This window comes from Polyodon spathula, chromosome 16 (assembly GCF_017654505.1).
Source record: "Polyodon spathula isolate WHYD16114869_AA chromosome 16, ASM1765450v1, whole genome shotgun sequence".
Taxonomy (NCBI): domain Eukaryota; kingdom Metazoa; phylum Chordata; class Actinopteri; order Acipenseriformes; family Polyodontidae; genus Polyodon; species Polyodon spathula.
The window spans coordinates 21,478,936-21,493,650 of NC_054549.1; the positions used below are offsets into that span (position 1 = coordinate 21,478,936).

At 41.3% G+C, this 14,715-nt stretch overlaps 1 protein-coding gene across 3 annotated transcripts in view; it reads left to right on the plus strand.

The window, feature by feature from the left end:
• Positions 1-2,756: 2,756 nt before the first annotated feature.
• Positions 2,757-14,715, plus strand: part of LOC121328770 (OTU domain-containing protein 5-A-like) — a 30,792-nt gene continuing 18,833 nt past the window's right edge. For 2 of the 3 annotated variants that reach the window (XM_041273821.1, XM_041273822.1), the window contains exons 1-2: positions 2,757-3,681; positions 6,584-6,677. In XM_041273821.1, the coding sequence (XP_041129755.1) occupies positions 3,097-3,681; positions 6,584-6,677 (679 nt within the window). In that variant the 5' untranslated portion in view covers positions 2,757-3,096. The remainder of the gene's footprint in view (positions 3,682-6,583; positions 6,678-14,715) is intronic. The other variant, XM_041273823.1, reaches the window with a different exon arrangement.

The window sequence follows — 14,715 nt, forward strand, 5'->3', positions numbered from 1 at the left end:
ACAAGACAGATCGGAATGTCTCCACTGCAGACCCGCAGACGCCCTGTCCCCTGCCCGCCTAAGCCCTCCCCACCCGGGCGGCGCTCGGCCAATTCTGCGCCGCTCCCTGGGAACCCCCGGTCACGGTCGGCTGTGACACAGCCTGGATTGGATCCTGCCATCTCCAGGCTATAGGGCGTTTCGTTTTCGCTATTCGTTTTCAATTCAGCACCCTGTTAATGCGTGTGGGCCAGTCATTCTAGGTTCCTTTGCAATAATATGATGTTGATCGCGTGTGTAAGGCATGGGCGATTTTAATTCAGAAAGTGCTTTATAATATCTAGGAGTGTATTAATAACAACAACAATAAATTAAACTGTAAAGAATTATTGATTGGGAAAATTGATCAGTCCAACAAGAAATGATATATTGGGAACACTATAAATAATAACCACGAGGAACCAGGATTTACTGACAACGAATGTCGATGATAACGAAACTTGGTGAATGGGATAAATGACTGGATTTCAATCAAATTTCATGGCATTTTTTTTCTTCATATTTTTTTCACTGGATTTTTCCCCGTACTGATTGTCAACTGGTTTGTTTTCTTCCCTATATTGTAGTACTGCAGACTTCATTTCTGAGCAATTAAGTCCTGTTTTGCAAAACATGCACAATATCACTGTAAAGCAGAATTGAATTCAGGATGATGAAAATAACTTAACTTAAAAAAAAAAAAAAAAAAAAAAACATTAATTTCTGTGTGGTCTTTCTTACTTTCTTACTAATGGCTGCAAATTCCGCACTTCCTCGGAAGTTCTGAAGTCATTCGTTTTGAATCCAGCACCCATGTTAATTCATGCGGGTTTCACACACACACACACACACACATATACAGTGTATGTGTGTGTGTGTGTGTGTGTGTGTGTGTGTATGTTATATATATATATATATATATATATATATATATATATATATATATATATATATATGTGTGTGTGTGTGTGTGTGTGTGTGTATATATATATATATATATATATATATATATATATATATATATATATATATATATATATATATATATATATATATTGAAGTGATATCTTGAGATAGCCGATCGTGACGAAAACTTGGTACGGGCATTCCATTGCACAAATAATATCCCCTTCAGTTACTGCTTGCACAATTCTACCATGTTATGTTTCCTCTCTTAACTGTGTGTATCTATTTTTATAAATGCATATATGTTTTCATTTCAAAGTTCGGGCAGGGGGGGACTTCTCAAACTCCATAGAGTTCACACAAACTGTAAAAAAAACCCCCCAAAATCGTGTGGCTCTACCGCTCTTCCTCTTTGTTACGCTGTCTGACTTGCACATAAAAAAGCCATTAATGAAGTACAGAACGTAAACAAGTCAGCGGGCTCTCTCAGGATTCAGCCTCTCTCTCTCCCTCTCTCCTCCCCCACGAACCCGCTTGCTGTCTGCAAGCATCACTCACTCACTGTCCCTGCTGCTACTTCCAGAAAAAGGATGTTATTCATGAAGTCTTCAAAATCAGTTTATCGCGTAAGAAAAGTCCTGTTATATTTTCCTCTTGTAAATTATGTATGTGATGTTTTATCGAGAACAGGTTGCCTGTACGTCTGATATTCTACAGTAAATTTTGTTTTTAATATATATATATATATATATATATGCACATTTTAAGTGTGACATTTTTAAATGCTTTTGGTAGAAAAATAAAATTAAATGTCTATCTACATATACAGTATCTCTCTCTCTCTCTCTCTCTCTCTCTCTCTCTCTTTCGCTCTCTCTCTGCGAGGTTCTGTTAGGAGAATAACTTTTTCACGTACAAATTGATGTTTTTGATTTCAGCATAACTTTATTCCAAATATAATATTTAGACGGTTGAAAATGCGTCGGTCACCTGTGACGACCTGCCCCACACTGGGGTTGGGTGTCACAGCGTATGTTCTTGCTTTTACAGTAGACAATTATGCAACTTTTTAAAAATAACAGAACGCTGCTACTGTGTACAATGACAGAAAAACGTTTTTACCTTTTATGTGAACATAAAATACAGAACTATATATAAATATGTGCCTGAAACGTTGACCCATGCTACAAAATACCACAGAATAATTGAAATACAACCAACCCCAAAAACTGTGACTAAAGTCTGCCCCAGTTGATTTCACATGCACGGTGGCGTGTTGGTTAGCACCCCGGGTTCGATTCTGCTCTAGGGGTCTGTCTATGTATAGTTTGCATGTTCTCCCCGTGTCTCCGTGGGTTTTGTCCCACTGTCAAAAGACACGCTGTTCACATTGATAGATCACTGAGTTGCGTGCATGCCTAGTCTTGCTGTAAATGAGAAACTGTTCTCAACGTTGATTGTGTGAGTGATTGATTGACACTCGAATGCATTGATTATTATGTCAATGATTACGCTACTCAAGAAAGACGACTCGTGTAAGTTATGCAGAAATAACTGAATAATCGGCGTACCTTGGCTTTTTTTTTTTTCTGCATTACCATTTTAGGAGGCAAAATATAAATGTTAATGTGAAATAGGTCACGGTTATGATTGTACTATTGTCAAACTTCCCCGGGAAATTCGTGCAATATTGGGACTCACATGTGTGTCAATAATAATAATAATAATAATAATAATAATAATAATAATAATATCATCCCCCTGTTGCCAGGCAGAGTGACACAGGGAGGTAAGCAATGACGTCAGCGGTCCTGTGCTGGAAGTGACGCCGACGCAGCTGTTTGTTATGTTTTGCGAGGCGCTGGAGGACGGAAGGAGGGCCGGTTTGTTTTTGTCTTGCGAGCGAAACGCGCTTGGGGAGGGGGGTGTGGAATTTTAAATAGTAATACATAAATAAATAAATAAATAAATAATACCGATACACAATCTATTGACACAAATACAATTAACGGGCAGCAAAAAAAAAAAAAAGGAATTCCTTCACGCAAACGCGCGTACGACAGCAAGGAGGAGCCGCCGCCAGCGTCGTCGTCGTCGTCGTTGTTGTTGTTGTTGTTGTTGTAGTTGTTGTTGTCTTCTCAATTCCCGCAAACCCACACAAACAAAACAGCCATGACGATCCTTCCCAAGAAGAAGCCGAGCTCCGCTGTCGGCGTGTCGGACCACCCGGACGAGGCTGACCGCCGCAGCGGCTCGGATCCTCACTCCCACCAGCACCAGCACGGAGGCCGAGCCGGGGCCAGGCCTAGGGCCTCTCCGCCCCGCTGGAGCTACCAAGCCGCGCCTCAGTCGTCCAGGGAGGACCGGCGAGGCGAATGCAGCTCCCGGCCGCAGCAGGCCTCCCCTCCGCCCGTGGGTTCTGGCTCGCCCGCTGGGCCCGGGGACGTCAGCGGGGGCGGCGGGGGGGGCGGAGGGGGCGGCGGTGTTCCGTGCGGCGTCGGCGGGCGAGTGGAGCTCGGAGGCGGCGGAGGGGTTGGGGTCGGCGCGGGGATTGGTAGCTGCTGTTCGGGACCGGGGCTTAGTAAGAGGCGGCGGCAGGCGGCCTGTGCTGGCGGAGTGGCCGGTGGAGGAGTGGTTGGAGTGGCCGGCGGGGGAGGATCGAGTCCGGACCCCGAGGAAGGGGCTGGCTACAACAGCGAGGACGAGTACGAGAACGCGTCCAGGTTACAGTCGATGGACCCGGCTACAGTCGAGCAGGTATAGTAACACCGGCTAACACACATTTGATTTGTGCCTGTTCTTGTTTTTTAACGTATTTCAAACAGAAGGCCTGTTTTTCTTTTTTTACGTCTGACAGACGTCCAGGCACGTTTCGTGCTGTCAAGTGATCCACTGCACGTAAACAAAGCGCAAATCTGTCACAACAAAGAACAATAGAGCTACATGTTTTCTCTTTGATGCTGTATTTTACAGTTCACAGTTGCCATCTACAGCAGGGCAGTGCAAACAGAAGCTCAACGTTTGGCAATGAAGATGTTATAAAACGCTCTTTTACAACAGCGCTGCTGTGCTCTGCAAAAGAGAGCTTGTGCAACATTTTAAAAACATTTAGAGTTTTTTTTTTTTTTAAATGTATTCTCCATGTTTCTGTAGCAATTGTCACGGGAGACAAAGTGCACATTTTCTTGTTTAACACAAGTGTAATTGGCTTCATATTCTCCGTGTCTGTATCAGCGTTTCATTTATGAAGTGTGCGATTGATGATTGTGTACCTTTGCACGATTGTTGCTGAGAATGCTTTTTTTTTTAAATTATTTTTTGCTGAGCTGCCAAGGTCAGTGTGTCGCTAAGAGGAGGCAGGCGCTGCGTTGTTGAAATTAGATTGAGGTGGCTAAGAATAGACTCATTTAGATGTTTTGGCTGCAGTAAGGTTGATGGAGAAGAGATGGTGAAAAAGAGGCCAAGCACTTAATCTAAAAAGAAGTAGACTTGGCAGGCTTGTTGTGGTTGTTATTTGTTGGCGGTGCACCTAAAAAAAAGGGGATCGTACAGTGCGCAGTACAGGGATGAAAATGAGACTCCCATTGCATAGCAGTCTGTAATAGTCTTCATTTTTTATTTAGCGCCTTTCATAGTGGAGCACCATCACAAAGCGCTTTACAAGATACAAGACTAGGGTATGTGAACTATGCATCAGCTGCAGAGTCACTCACAACAACGTCTCACCCCAAAGACGCAGCACAAGGAGGTTCAGTGACTTGCTCAGGGTCACCCACAGCGAGTCAGGGGCTGAGCTGGGATTTGAACCTCCTGGTTACAAGCCTGTTTCTTTAACTAGTGGACCACACAGCCTCCTATTCATTTAGTAACACACCTGAGCTTGTTACCTGTACAGTGGGGCTGAACAAGCTTGGAGGAAAACCTGGAATGGATGAAAGTGCTATGCAGTAAGAGTCTTAGTTCCATCCCTATATTGTATTGCATTGGCTGTGAGGAACTTAGACGCTACAGATTGGTCAGATACCATGGTTTTGTGTGCCACTCTGTGAGGGTGGACAGTAACTTCATTCACTTTAATAATTAGTGATGGGACATTAATGTTCACTGGTAAAAATTACCATTTACATATTTGTTCATGATTTGTATTTATAGAAGGAGTGAAGCAATGGATTGTGTATCGATGAACAGTGATGCTCCCGTCATCTTCTGTGTGAATTGCGATTTTCAGGGATGTAAGAAGTTATTGTGTATCGATGAATCGTGATACTTTCTTTACGTGAGCTGTGGCATCCTAATGCAGGAATGTTTGTGTCGTGACACAAGACCAGCAGCACAGCGTGGCTCGTTGTGGTTAACTGAGTAGTTCTTGCACGAAGAATCGGTGCGTTTTGTAGTTTTAGTTTGTATTTTTATCAAAATGCACAGAACCAAAAAAGAACACTAACCTACATCGTCTAGCTCAGTCTTTCTCGCTTGTGGCTCTTTCGATATCCATTCTAGTCCATGATCGTTTTTCCATCCAAGCCCTTAATTATTGATTTGGCAGCCCAAAGCTGTTCCAACCAGTTCTGACTGTTTAATTGATGACTGAACCTACATTTTGGAACAAAATCCTGGACTGGAATAGATCGAAAGAGCCACAAGTGAAGAACACTGGTCTAGCTAAAGTCATCCACCAAATGGTTCTTCAATCAGAAATAATGGGATTTACAATATTGAGGCTTTTTCTTCTTATGGCAAAGTAGCCCATTATCATGGCTTACTTGATATTAATCCATTAGACCCCTGCCATGCTGGCTACTTCATTAGGCATAGCTTTAGACCACGGGTGCTCAATCCTAGTCCTGGGGGGCCGGTGTCCTCCTGGTTTTTGTTCCAGCTGTACACTAAATTGCTTAATTATACCAATTAAGCTTCTAAAGTGGATGATTGGACCAATTAAGTAATTTAGAGGACAGTTAACAAAAGCCAGGAGGACACCGGCCCCCCAGGCCCAGGATTGGGCACCCCTGTTTAGACCCTCCACCCACTTCCAAAAGCACTTTGATTTTCCTAGAAGACGCTAAATAACATGCCTTGACTACCTGAACAATGCTGCTGATCAAGTTCCCAATCCTGTTGAGGTATAGCTTAAGACTCCCATTTCATACCAGTGTAATTGAAAACAGACACAGACACGTACCTAAATAAATAACTGTTAAGGCTCGCAGAGGTAACCCTGGAATGGCTTTCGACTGCAATGCAATTGGAGTCTGAAATTATTCCCGCTGGAATGATGGAAATAAGACTCCTAGTGCATAGCACAGTTTAATCCATTCCTGTTTTTACTCTTGAGTTTAACAAGACACAGCTGAGCTTGTGCCCTGTATATATTGGGGCTTATCAAGCTGGTAGTAAAACCTGGAATGGGTGAAACTGCTGTGCAGTAGGAGCCGTCCCAGTATTCCAGCCGGTTTACATGCAGGGTATTTAGAGGATTCTGGATTTAGAATTGAAATACGTTTGTCGTCGAATTTCTGAAAGTTTCTCTCGGCCTTTCTGAATGTCCCGGCTCCGCTCCCGCTCCCCCTCCCCGCTCCCCTTCCCTTCCTCTTTTCTCCCCGCTCAGGTGAAAACGGGGAACTTCCTTTTCTTTTAAACGTTCTTCTCTGTTTCACAGCAGGAGCACTGGTTCGAGAAAACGCTGGGAGAAAAGAAAGGATATGTCATTAAAAAAATGAAAGAAGATGGGGCTTGCCTCTTCAGAGCAGTCGGTAGGTTCCTCTTTATTGATGCCTATAAAAAAAAAATTTAATAAAAAAAAAAAAAAAAAATCACATACCTACCCAGGCTTTTCGTCATTGGTAGAGTAATTAGCCAGCAGATGGCTGCTTGAACGATCCAGTTCGATGGCTGCTTGAACGATCCAGTTCCAATCCAGTAAGGGCATTATATATATATATATATATATATATATATATATATGATAATTATATATATATATATATATATTGTATATGAATACAGTAGTGTGCAAGTGTGTTGAAAAACTGAAGATTTGTCACTGATATCCTTTTATATTCCTACCTGCATGCAAACCTCTGGGTGTGAGAATTTCAATTTTCGGTCAGTAGTCTGTGCTATAGCAACAGCAGGCACTCGTGTGTGAAAACGTTAGACCGCTTTGTGCTTTAATCAGGCATCTTAAAACAACTTCTAAAGTCTCGTGCATTTTACCGTCTGTGGCTCTGTGGTCCTTTACTCTTAAGTGAATTGCATGTGTGGCTTATTAAACATCACTTAAATTAGATTAAATCACTAATTTTTCTATTTTGACAATTTTCACAGATTTTTGGTTACAGTGGTTTTGATCTGATATGCAATGGGGTGTTCTCATACATTTGCACAGTACTGCATTTGTATGAATTTTAAATGGCATACATGCAATCTTATATTACAAACATATCCTCAAATACACAACTACTGCCAAAACGTTTTTCATCACCTAGAATTTTAGGATTAGGATTTTAGGATATGTGTGTGTGTGTGTGTGTGTGTATATATATATATATATATATATATATATATATATATATATATATATATATATATATATATATATATAGTATATAACAGAATTTAGATCTTTATTTAATATCATGGCATCAAAGAAACTACAAAATTATCTGGCCAAAAGTCATCTGGAAGTCACCATAATAGTAGTACAGTTAACAAGGGAACATTATCCAGCAGGTTTCATTCGACTTTATGAAGCAAAATGAGTTGATTCTGTGGGGTGATGCAAAACTTTTGGCCAGAGGTGTATAACTTCAGTTGTTAAAGTTGCAGGAATATTTACTTCCACTTGGGGGCAGTGTATGCATACATTTCCCCAGCTTAATTTAACACATTTCTTTTCACTGTGTGTTCCGGTCTTAAGAACTCTTGACCTACCTTCCTGAAAGCTACAAACCAATACCAAAAAAACTGTTTTGTGAACTGATCTTTAGGGGAATACCTTGGTTTGTATTCGGTTAACGGACCAGTAACCAGAGATGGAAATCAGACTCCCAATGCATAGCAGTTTGATCCTGGTTTCACTAGGAGTCTTATTTCCATCCTTGGATAATAATCAAATCATTGAGAGGATGCATTATTTAAGAAGCAACAAATAAATAAATACATAAAAGGAGAGTGTCTGCACAAAATCCTTCAAATACAATGGAAAATACTCCTGGTGCAGAATATTGAGCACAATGTGTGCCATTGAGAACATGTTATCATTAAAACTGTGCAGGAACAGATCAAATCCAACTGAAATCATAGAAGTGCGTATTAATAAACATAATAAAATGATGGCTTGAAATGTATTATTAAAAAGCAACTAGCAAAACCATGTACAGTAGACTTTGTGAAAACGTCACGTTCAGCTGAACTATTGTGCATATAATGTGTATATGTGTGTGTGTGTGTGTGTGTGTATATATATATATATATATATATATATATATATATGGATCCAACCCTAGGGCACAGAATCAATGTAATCGATCAATGAACGTTTAACTAAGGTTCGCAAAATTCAAAACCTTGGTGGTTTATATTTAACATTTTTTGTTTAAGTTGGTTTGCAGTAGACAGCGCTGAATATCTTTTTCTGCACCTTGCAGTTTGGACTTATTCTAAGCTGTTCCCGTCAACGCGGACATGTTGCGGCTGGGGGGGCTGAGGGGGTCTGTATCACTCTCTGGACGGGAAAGATGTGACAACCTTCCAGTAAACTCTTTGTATCTGTCAATTTTCAGTGCAGTGAGCTTTCTCTTCTAAGAACTGAGCTGTGATGTGGTTTGCTAGCGGTCTGCAGCTATTAGGTGTTACTAGGTTGGTTATTTAAAAAAAAAAAAAAAAATGTTAAAATGAAGTCTGCAGTCACAGAAAAGACTCTTTTTTTACCCCTTATAAACGTTTTGTCTTCTAGTTGTGCTGCACGTAGGATTGGGGTTCAGCTGAGTTTTTTCAGTTCGATGGTGGGGGTGGGGGGCCTGGTTATTGGCCTGTGGGTATAAGTACCCGTTTTCATTTTGTGTTCCTTTTGAAAAAAAATTTTTGATCGCATGTCTAAGGCACGCATTCATGTCAGGGGATTGTGAAAAGTTTCATTTCATGCGTGATTGCACGACTGACACGTGATCAACGTCATTTGTGTCAAAGGAACGTGGTATGAATCTGGGTAATTAAACCCATGTAAATTAACAGGCTGGATTGAATGACCTCAGATAAAGGTGGTGTACATGTGGGAGGTTGGAGATGTTGACATCAGGACCTCTTGTTGCAGAGATGATGTGGGAGGGAACAGAATAGGGTTTTTTGTTTTTGCCCTACAACATTTAATTTCCATGGAATCTGTGTCCCCATCCCCCCCCACCCCCCCACCCCCCGACACTTGATACTATTAAATTTCCCAGGGACTGCCCTGTAAAATATGAATACTAGCTAGCTAAAATATGAATACTGTGGCAGTAAAGATAAAGCTGTTAACGGGCTTTGTGGGAGAGCCTTAGCCAGAGCCTAAACCACTTGCTCAAAAGGGTCTTTTAGGGTCCTTTTTTAAAAAAAGATATGCTGACTCTTTCACGCTAATTGTACTCACCCCTCTCCGCACGGTGGAGAACTATCTTGATTTTGCAGTAAATTGCAATTGTTATTGCAGGAAAATTGATTCTGTCCTGTATGAAGTCCAGTGGCATTCCAAGTAAATTTTAAAAACAGAAGTAACTGAATTTCTACTGTATAAAAAACTATGTCAAGTAGACCAGCATTTCCGCTCAAGCCTTCGTGAGTGTACTGCTAATTGCGTTGAAGGAGACACTAGAGCCAAATTAGTTTCTTGTAGTTTTACCCTAAAAATGACCTGCTCCCCCTTTTCAGTGCTTCAGCATTGCATGGCTTTAACTTTACCCCTGAGTTACTGTTTAAATTAAAATGAATGCTTAAAAAAAAATAAATAAAAAAAAGTGAAACGCATGAAGCAAAAAATATATTGGACTTTGTTTTAGGAAGAGCACTGAAAAGCAATAATTTTGCAGGTGGGAATCTTAAGTAGACGCGTCAAAAAGAGATTATTCAAATATGAGGGGTTGGGGCTTCAAGCCTAAGCATGCCGCAGAAACCACATGCTGCCCGTGGCTTGCAAATTCACTATATCACTATATTATATGTGCGTCTTGTTCCTGTTGCTTTGGAATGTTGCCAGGGTGACTGGTAACCAAACCTGTTTTGAAATGCCATGCTTCAGTTGACACGAAGCTCAAACCTGAGTGGAGTGTTGGGGGAAGCTAAGCAAGGCTGGACCTGGTTAGTTTTCAGATTTAGGAGCCCAGGCCGGGTCAGAACAACTTCATCTTCAAAGATAAGTAGTTAAGCAGGGTTTGTTTTTCATCTTCTTGTGCTGTGATCTCCTCAAGATGTCTGGAAGATCAACACAGCAGGGTCAGGTGTGATCAGAACATCTTCAACTTCTTCTTCTTCTTCTTGGATCTCAGTAGACTAAGCAGTGCTCAGTCTGTCTAGTCTTTTAGTATTTTGATTTGGTCAGATATCAGGAGCAGCAGCAGGTTCATGTCTGGTCAGAACAACTTCGGATTTTGATCTTATAAATACCTCCACCTTGCTCGTTTGGTCATTAGCAGCAGTAATTCGTTCGAGAACTAGGGTGTCTCTCAGTAGCTCGTTGAAGACCCTCACATCTATGGGTACCCACAGGTCAGAAGTATTGTTTACTGGGGAGTTGATTCCAGACCCTCACAATTCTGTGTAAAAAAAAAAAAAAAAAAAAAAAAAAGTTCCTCCTATTTTCTGTTCTGATGAAACAGAAGCGCACACACGCTTCTCGTGGAATGCAACCTGGGCAGAAAAAAATAAACACAGGGCTGTAGGAAGACAGAAAAGCTATACGGCAAGGGAATCGCTTTTACACAGAAACTCCCGTGTCACGTTTCAGCTGGACTGTGTCCGGAGGCAGCTTTTGTTCCAATTCACAAATTGAACCTGACCGCTGACAGTTACTTTCTGTCAGCAAGCTGTACGCTTGGATTGGGCCCAATAACTGTAATTATTAACACAAGATCTAGGGTCGGGTACGGTATGTAAATTGGTACAACTGAATCTAAGGGGCCACTGTTTGGCAGGCTGTAATGGTGTAATTGGGGGTAATCCTTAATAGCCGAGCCATTTATGCTGCTATTTCTAGCAAACACGCAGACGTGCACAATTTGTGCCGTAATTGCTGGCTTGTGTATGCTTTTTAATGCTTCCCATCATTTAAAAAAAAATTAGACAAATAATATCTACAAAGCTGATTTTGTAAAATGTTCATAATCTTTACAACTTGACTGTTTGTTTTGTCCCAGAATGTATAATGGTCTGCTGTCCAGGTAGAAATGATTTTTGACAAGCCAGCCAAAACTTTTTTTCCGTTTTCTAGGAACGACTAACTACCTCCATTTATTGATTATTATCCCCAAATCCTGTCATTAGTTGCAACGTTCTCTCTAGTTGGTCATTCTCCCTGTCGCTCGCAAACTCTTTCTGCTTTGCGCTTGTTAGCCTTTTTTTTTTTTTTTTTTTTTTTTTTTTTTTTTTTTACAGCCTTTGTTCTCTCAGGAGAGAGAGAGATGGACTGAAAGAGGTTTTTATAGACAGATTGGTGAGGGAGAGAGAGAGAGAGGAACAACACATTTCTCTAGCAGTGGCACTTGTTCTTTTTAGTTGTGGACGACTGTCAGAAATAGTTATCAACTCTAAACGAATTAAGGGTAATGTAACGATAACATAATGGTATTCTGCAATTGCCCTAATCCCCCAAATCAAACTATATATTAATAAAAACAGACTTCCCACACATGTTTGCAGTGGGCACTCACTGCAAACGCTGGTGTCACATTGCAAGCACCAGTCTTGGCTTTGAATCTATCGGGGATGCCAAGTAGCCTTTACAGCTGTGGCCGAAGTTTTCTATCAGGTTTACATGATGTTAAATAAAAGATCTAAGTTTTGTTCATACAGTTACTGTGTTTTTTTTTGTTTTTTTTGTTTTTTTTTTATTGCCTCAATCCTAAAATTTTAGGTGATGCAAAACTTTTGGCCGTAGCTTTACAGTAGAGTGATTGGTCAGTCATTCTTTTTGTAATGTGAAAAGCATTTACGAAATGCGCAAGGGAGAGATGTTTAATTTCTGGAGACTTTCTGCTCAATTGCAATGCCGGCAACCGTTTTTTTGGAGATTGAAGAAGAGTGATGTAATGTTATGCAGCCCTGCCCTGCCGTGAACGCTGTGCCTCCAGCTAGCTGTGACTTCCACTTTCACTTGAAATTCAGCAGGAAAGGAAAGAGGAGGAGAGGGGGGGGAGGGGACTGACTTATCGGTATCATTGCTAAACAACTTACTACTGGCCACCTCTTGAGCAAGAGCCAGTGTGTTTTTCATTTGCAATGAACTCTTTCTGCAGGTAACTCTAGTGTCTTTTTTTTTTTTTTTTTAAGGTTCTTTTTCCCCCAGTTTAATGCAAAAAATTTGGTTATGAGAAAAGGCTATTCGGCCCATCAAAGCTTGTCTCTTGTCAACACACCAGTCTTCCTTATTTGTGTGAGTGGGGGGTGGTGGGTCAATTTAAAAACACAGAATTTTTTGGTTAGTTTTTTTTGTGAATTAAGTGCATCGATATTGATTATTGCCTGTTCGGTTTTATTAAGAGATTGATTGCTCTAAAAATCAACGTGTGTGCGCGTGTTCAAATGCATGGTTAGTTCGCCGGTCTGCTGTGTAGTAGAAAACCGAGGCACGATCTTTGGGTGCGGCTTCTGGTTTCACTCTTTCTAAGAATTGTGCACATCTTTATGTAGGTCTGTGGTGTTGAAAAGAGCTCCTTTTGTGTGTATGAAGCTGGCTCAGGGTTTGGTTAAAGAAATCAGCAGCAGTCTTTTTAAAAAAAAAAAAAAAAAAAAAAAAAAAATTTATTCATTATTTATTTATTTTTTTTGTTATTGGTGCACCACGGGGTTTGGCCAAAATCCGGTTACACGACTTCTCCTCCACCTAGGCCAGCAGGTTTACCGGTCGAAGGTCAGGTAGAGACCTCAATGCTTGACCGCGCTCTCCAATGTCATTTTAAGAAGAAACCACTTGAACGGCAAGCGCTCAATTCCTTGTGTACCTGAAGGCGTTCAACTTATTTTACTCCATAATAACAACAGAAGAAAACTTGTAAGTTACAGCTTGGTGTGGACGGTAGGACCCGGTATTTCCTTGCATGAGCCAGTCTCTAGCAGGCTGTATGAGGTTGCACTCGGGTAACAGCCATGATGGGAGCACAACCCAGTGCCCTTTACCCCAGACAGTGTCAGACGGAATTGATTTTGCACGCAGCTTGCTGTGGCTGCCAAGTCTCTTTGCAACATACCAGCAGCAGAGCCCTCAACAGCCTGCCGGTGACTCTCAACAATAAGCACTGAGGTGTGGTAACTCCTCTCAGTTATCCAAATAAGAGTGGGTAGGGCATACGGCACTGTTTCACCCAGACTGGCGCCCTTTCACCTAGTAAACCCGTACCTCCGAAAGGGTGTTAGATGGACAGTTTTAGACTTTAAAATGCAATAAAGGGGTTATTGCTCGCTTTTGGTGAAACGTAAAATGATTAATTAGTCATTTAGCAGATGCTTGTACCCAAAGTGATTTACAGAGACTAGGGTGGTGAACTCTGCATCATCAACAACCTCTGCTGCTGCAGAGACACTTCCAATAGGACCTTGTTTGTTTTGCGTCTCGACCAAAGGACGAAGCACAAGGAGGTTAGCTCTTTGCAGTCCATTTATTTCGGGTGCGTCAGGTCCAGTTTATTTACCCCCCCCCCCCCCCCCCCCCCCCCCCCCCCCCCCCCCCCCCCCCGAGTAAAACAGGTTTAAAAGGCACTGCATAAATCCTTTCCTGATCACTCGTTTTATCACCACCTCCTGGTGACAAGCCCCTTTCTTTAACCACTGTCTTGGATAAGGTGTTTTTTTTTTTTTTTTTTTTTTTTTTAAGTGCAGTCAACTCTGAACATATTGCTAATCTGAATAAGGTCAGAGTTACATTTTTTGTCTGATCTACCGAAGGCATAAGGTTGGCCTCAACTGATAAGCTCAGTCAGCACATGTCTTTGGACACACATTGGTTGAAGTGAACAGTTAGATGCGTCCCGGCCAACTTTTCTTAGAAAGCGCCTGCCTGACTGGTGCTCAGAAAGGGGCGATCTTGTCTTGCTGGTGTGCTTTGGGTACAGCTTCTGGTTTTACTCTTTCTAAGAACCACACAGTTTCCCTTCTTCCTTCTACGTTCTTTCGAACTCTTAGCTCTTTCACTCCCCCTTTGCGTTATATATATATATATATATATATATATATATATATATATATATATAATCTGAAATATATGTATATCAAGCTTTATAGAACCAGTTAGGTAAGAGCTTTTTTTTTTTGTAGTGCAAGAATTAGTGTTTCAGAATCTGGTGGTGTTTGTCAGTCTGTCTCTCATTACACTTCCACATGGAGTTTCATTTGTATGATCTACCCCTTGTCCAATAATGATACAGCTGCTGGGGTGTTTTCTACCACCAGATATTCGGGGGGGGGGTGTGGATCACATACAGTTGTGAAGACAATAACCAAGTCATTTTAAGATGAGACGTAAAACAAACAAGGTCCTATTGGAAGTGACTCTGCAGCAGCTGATGATGCATAGTTCACCCTCTAGTCTCTGCTTAAATTGCATTG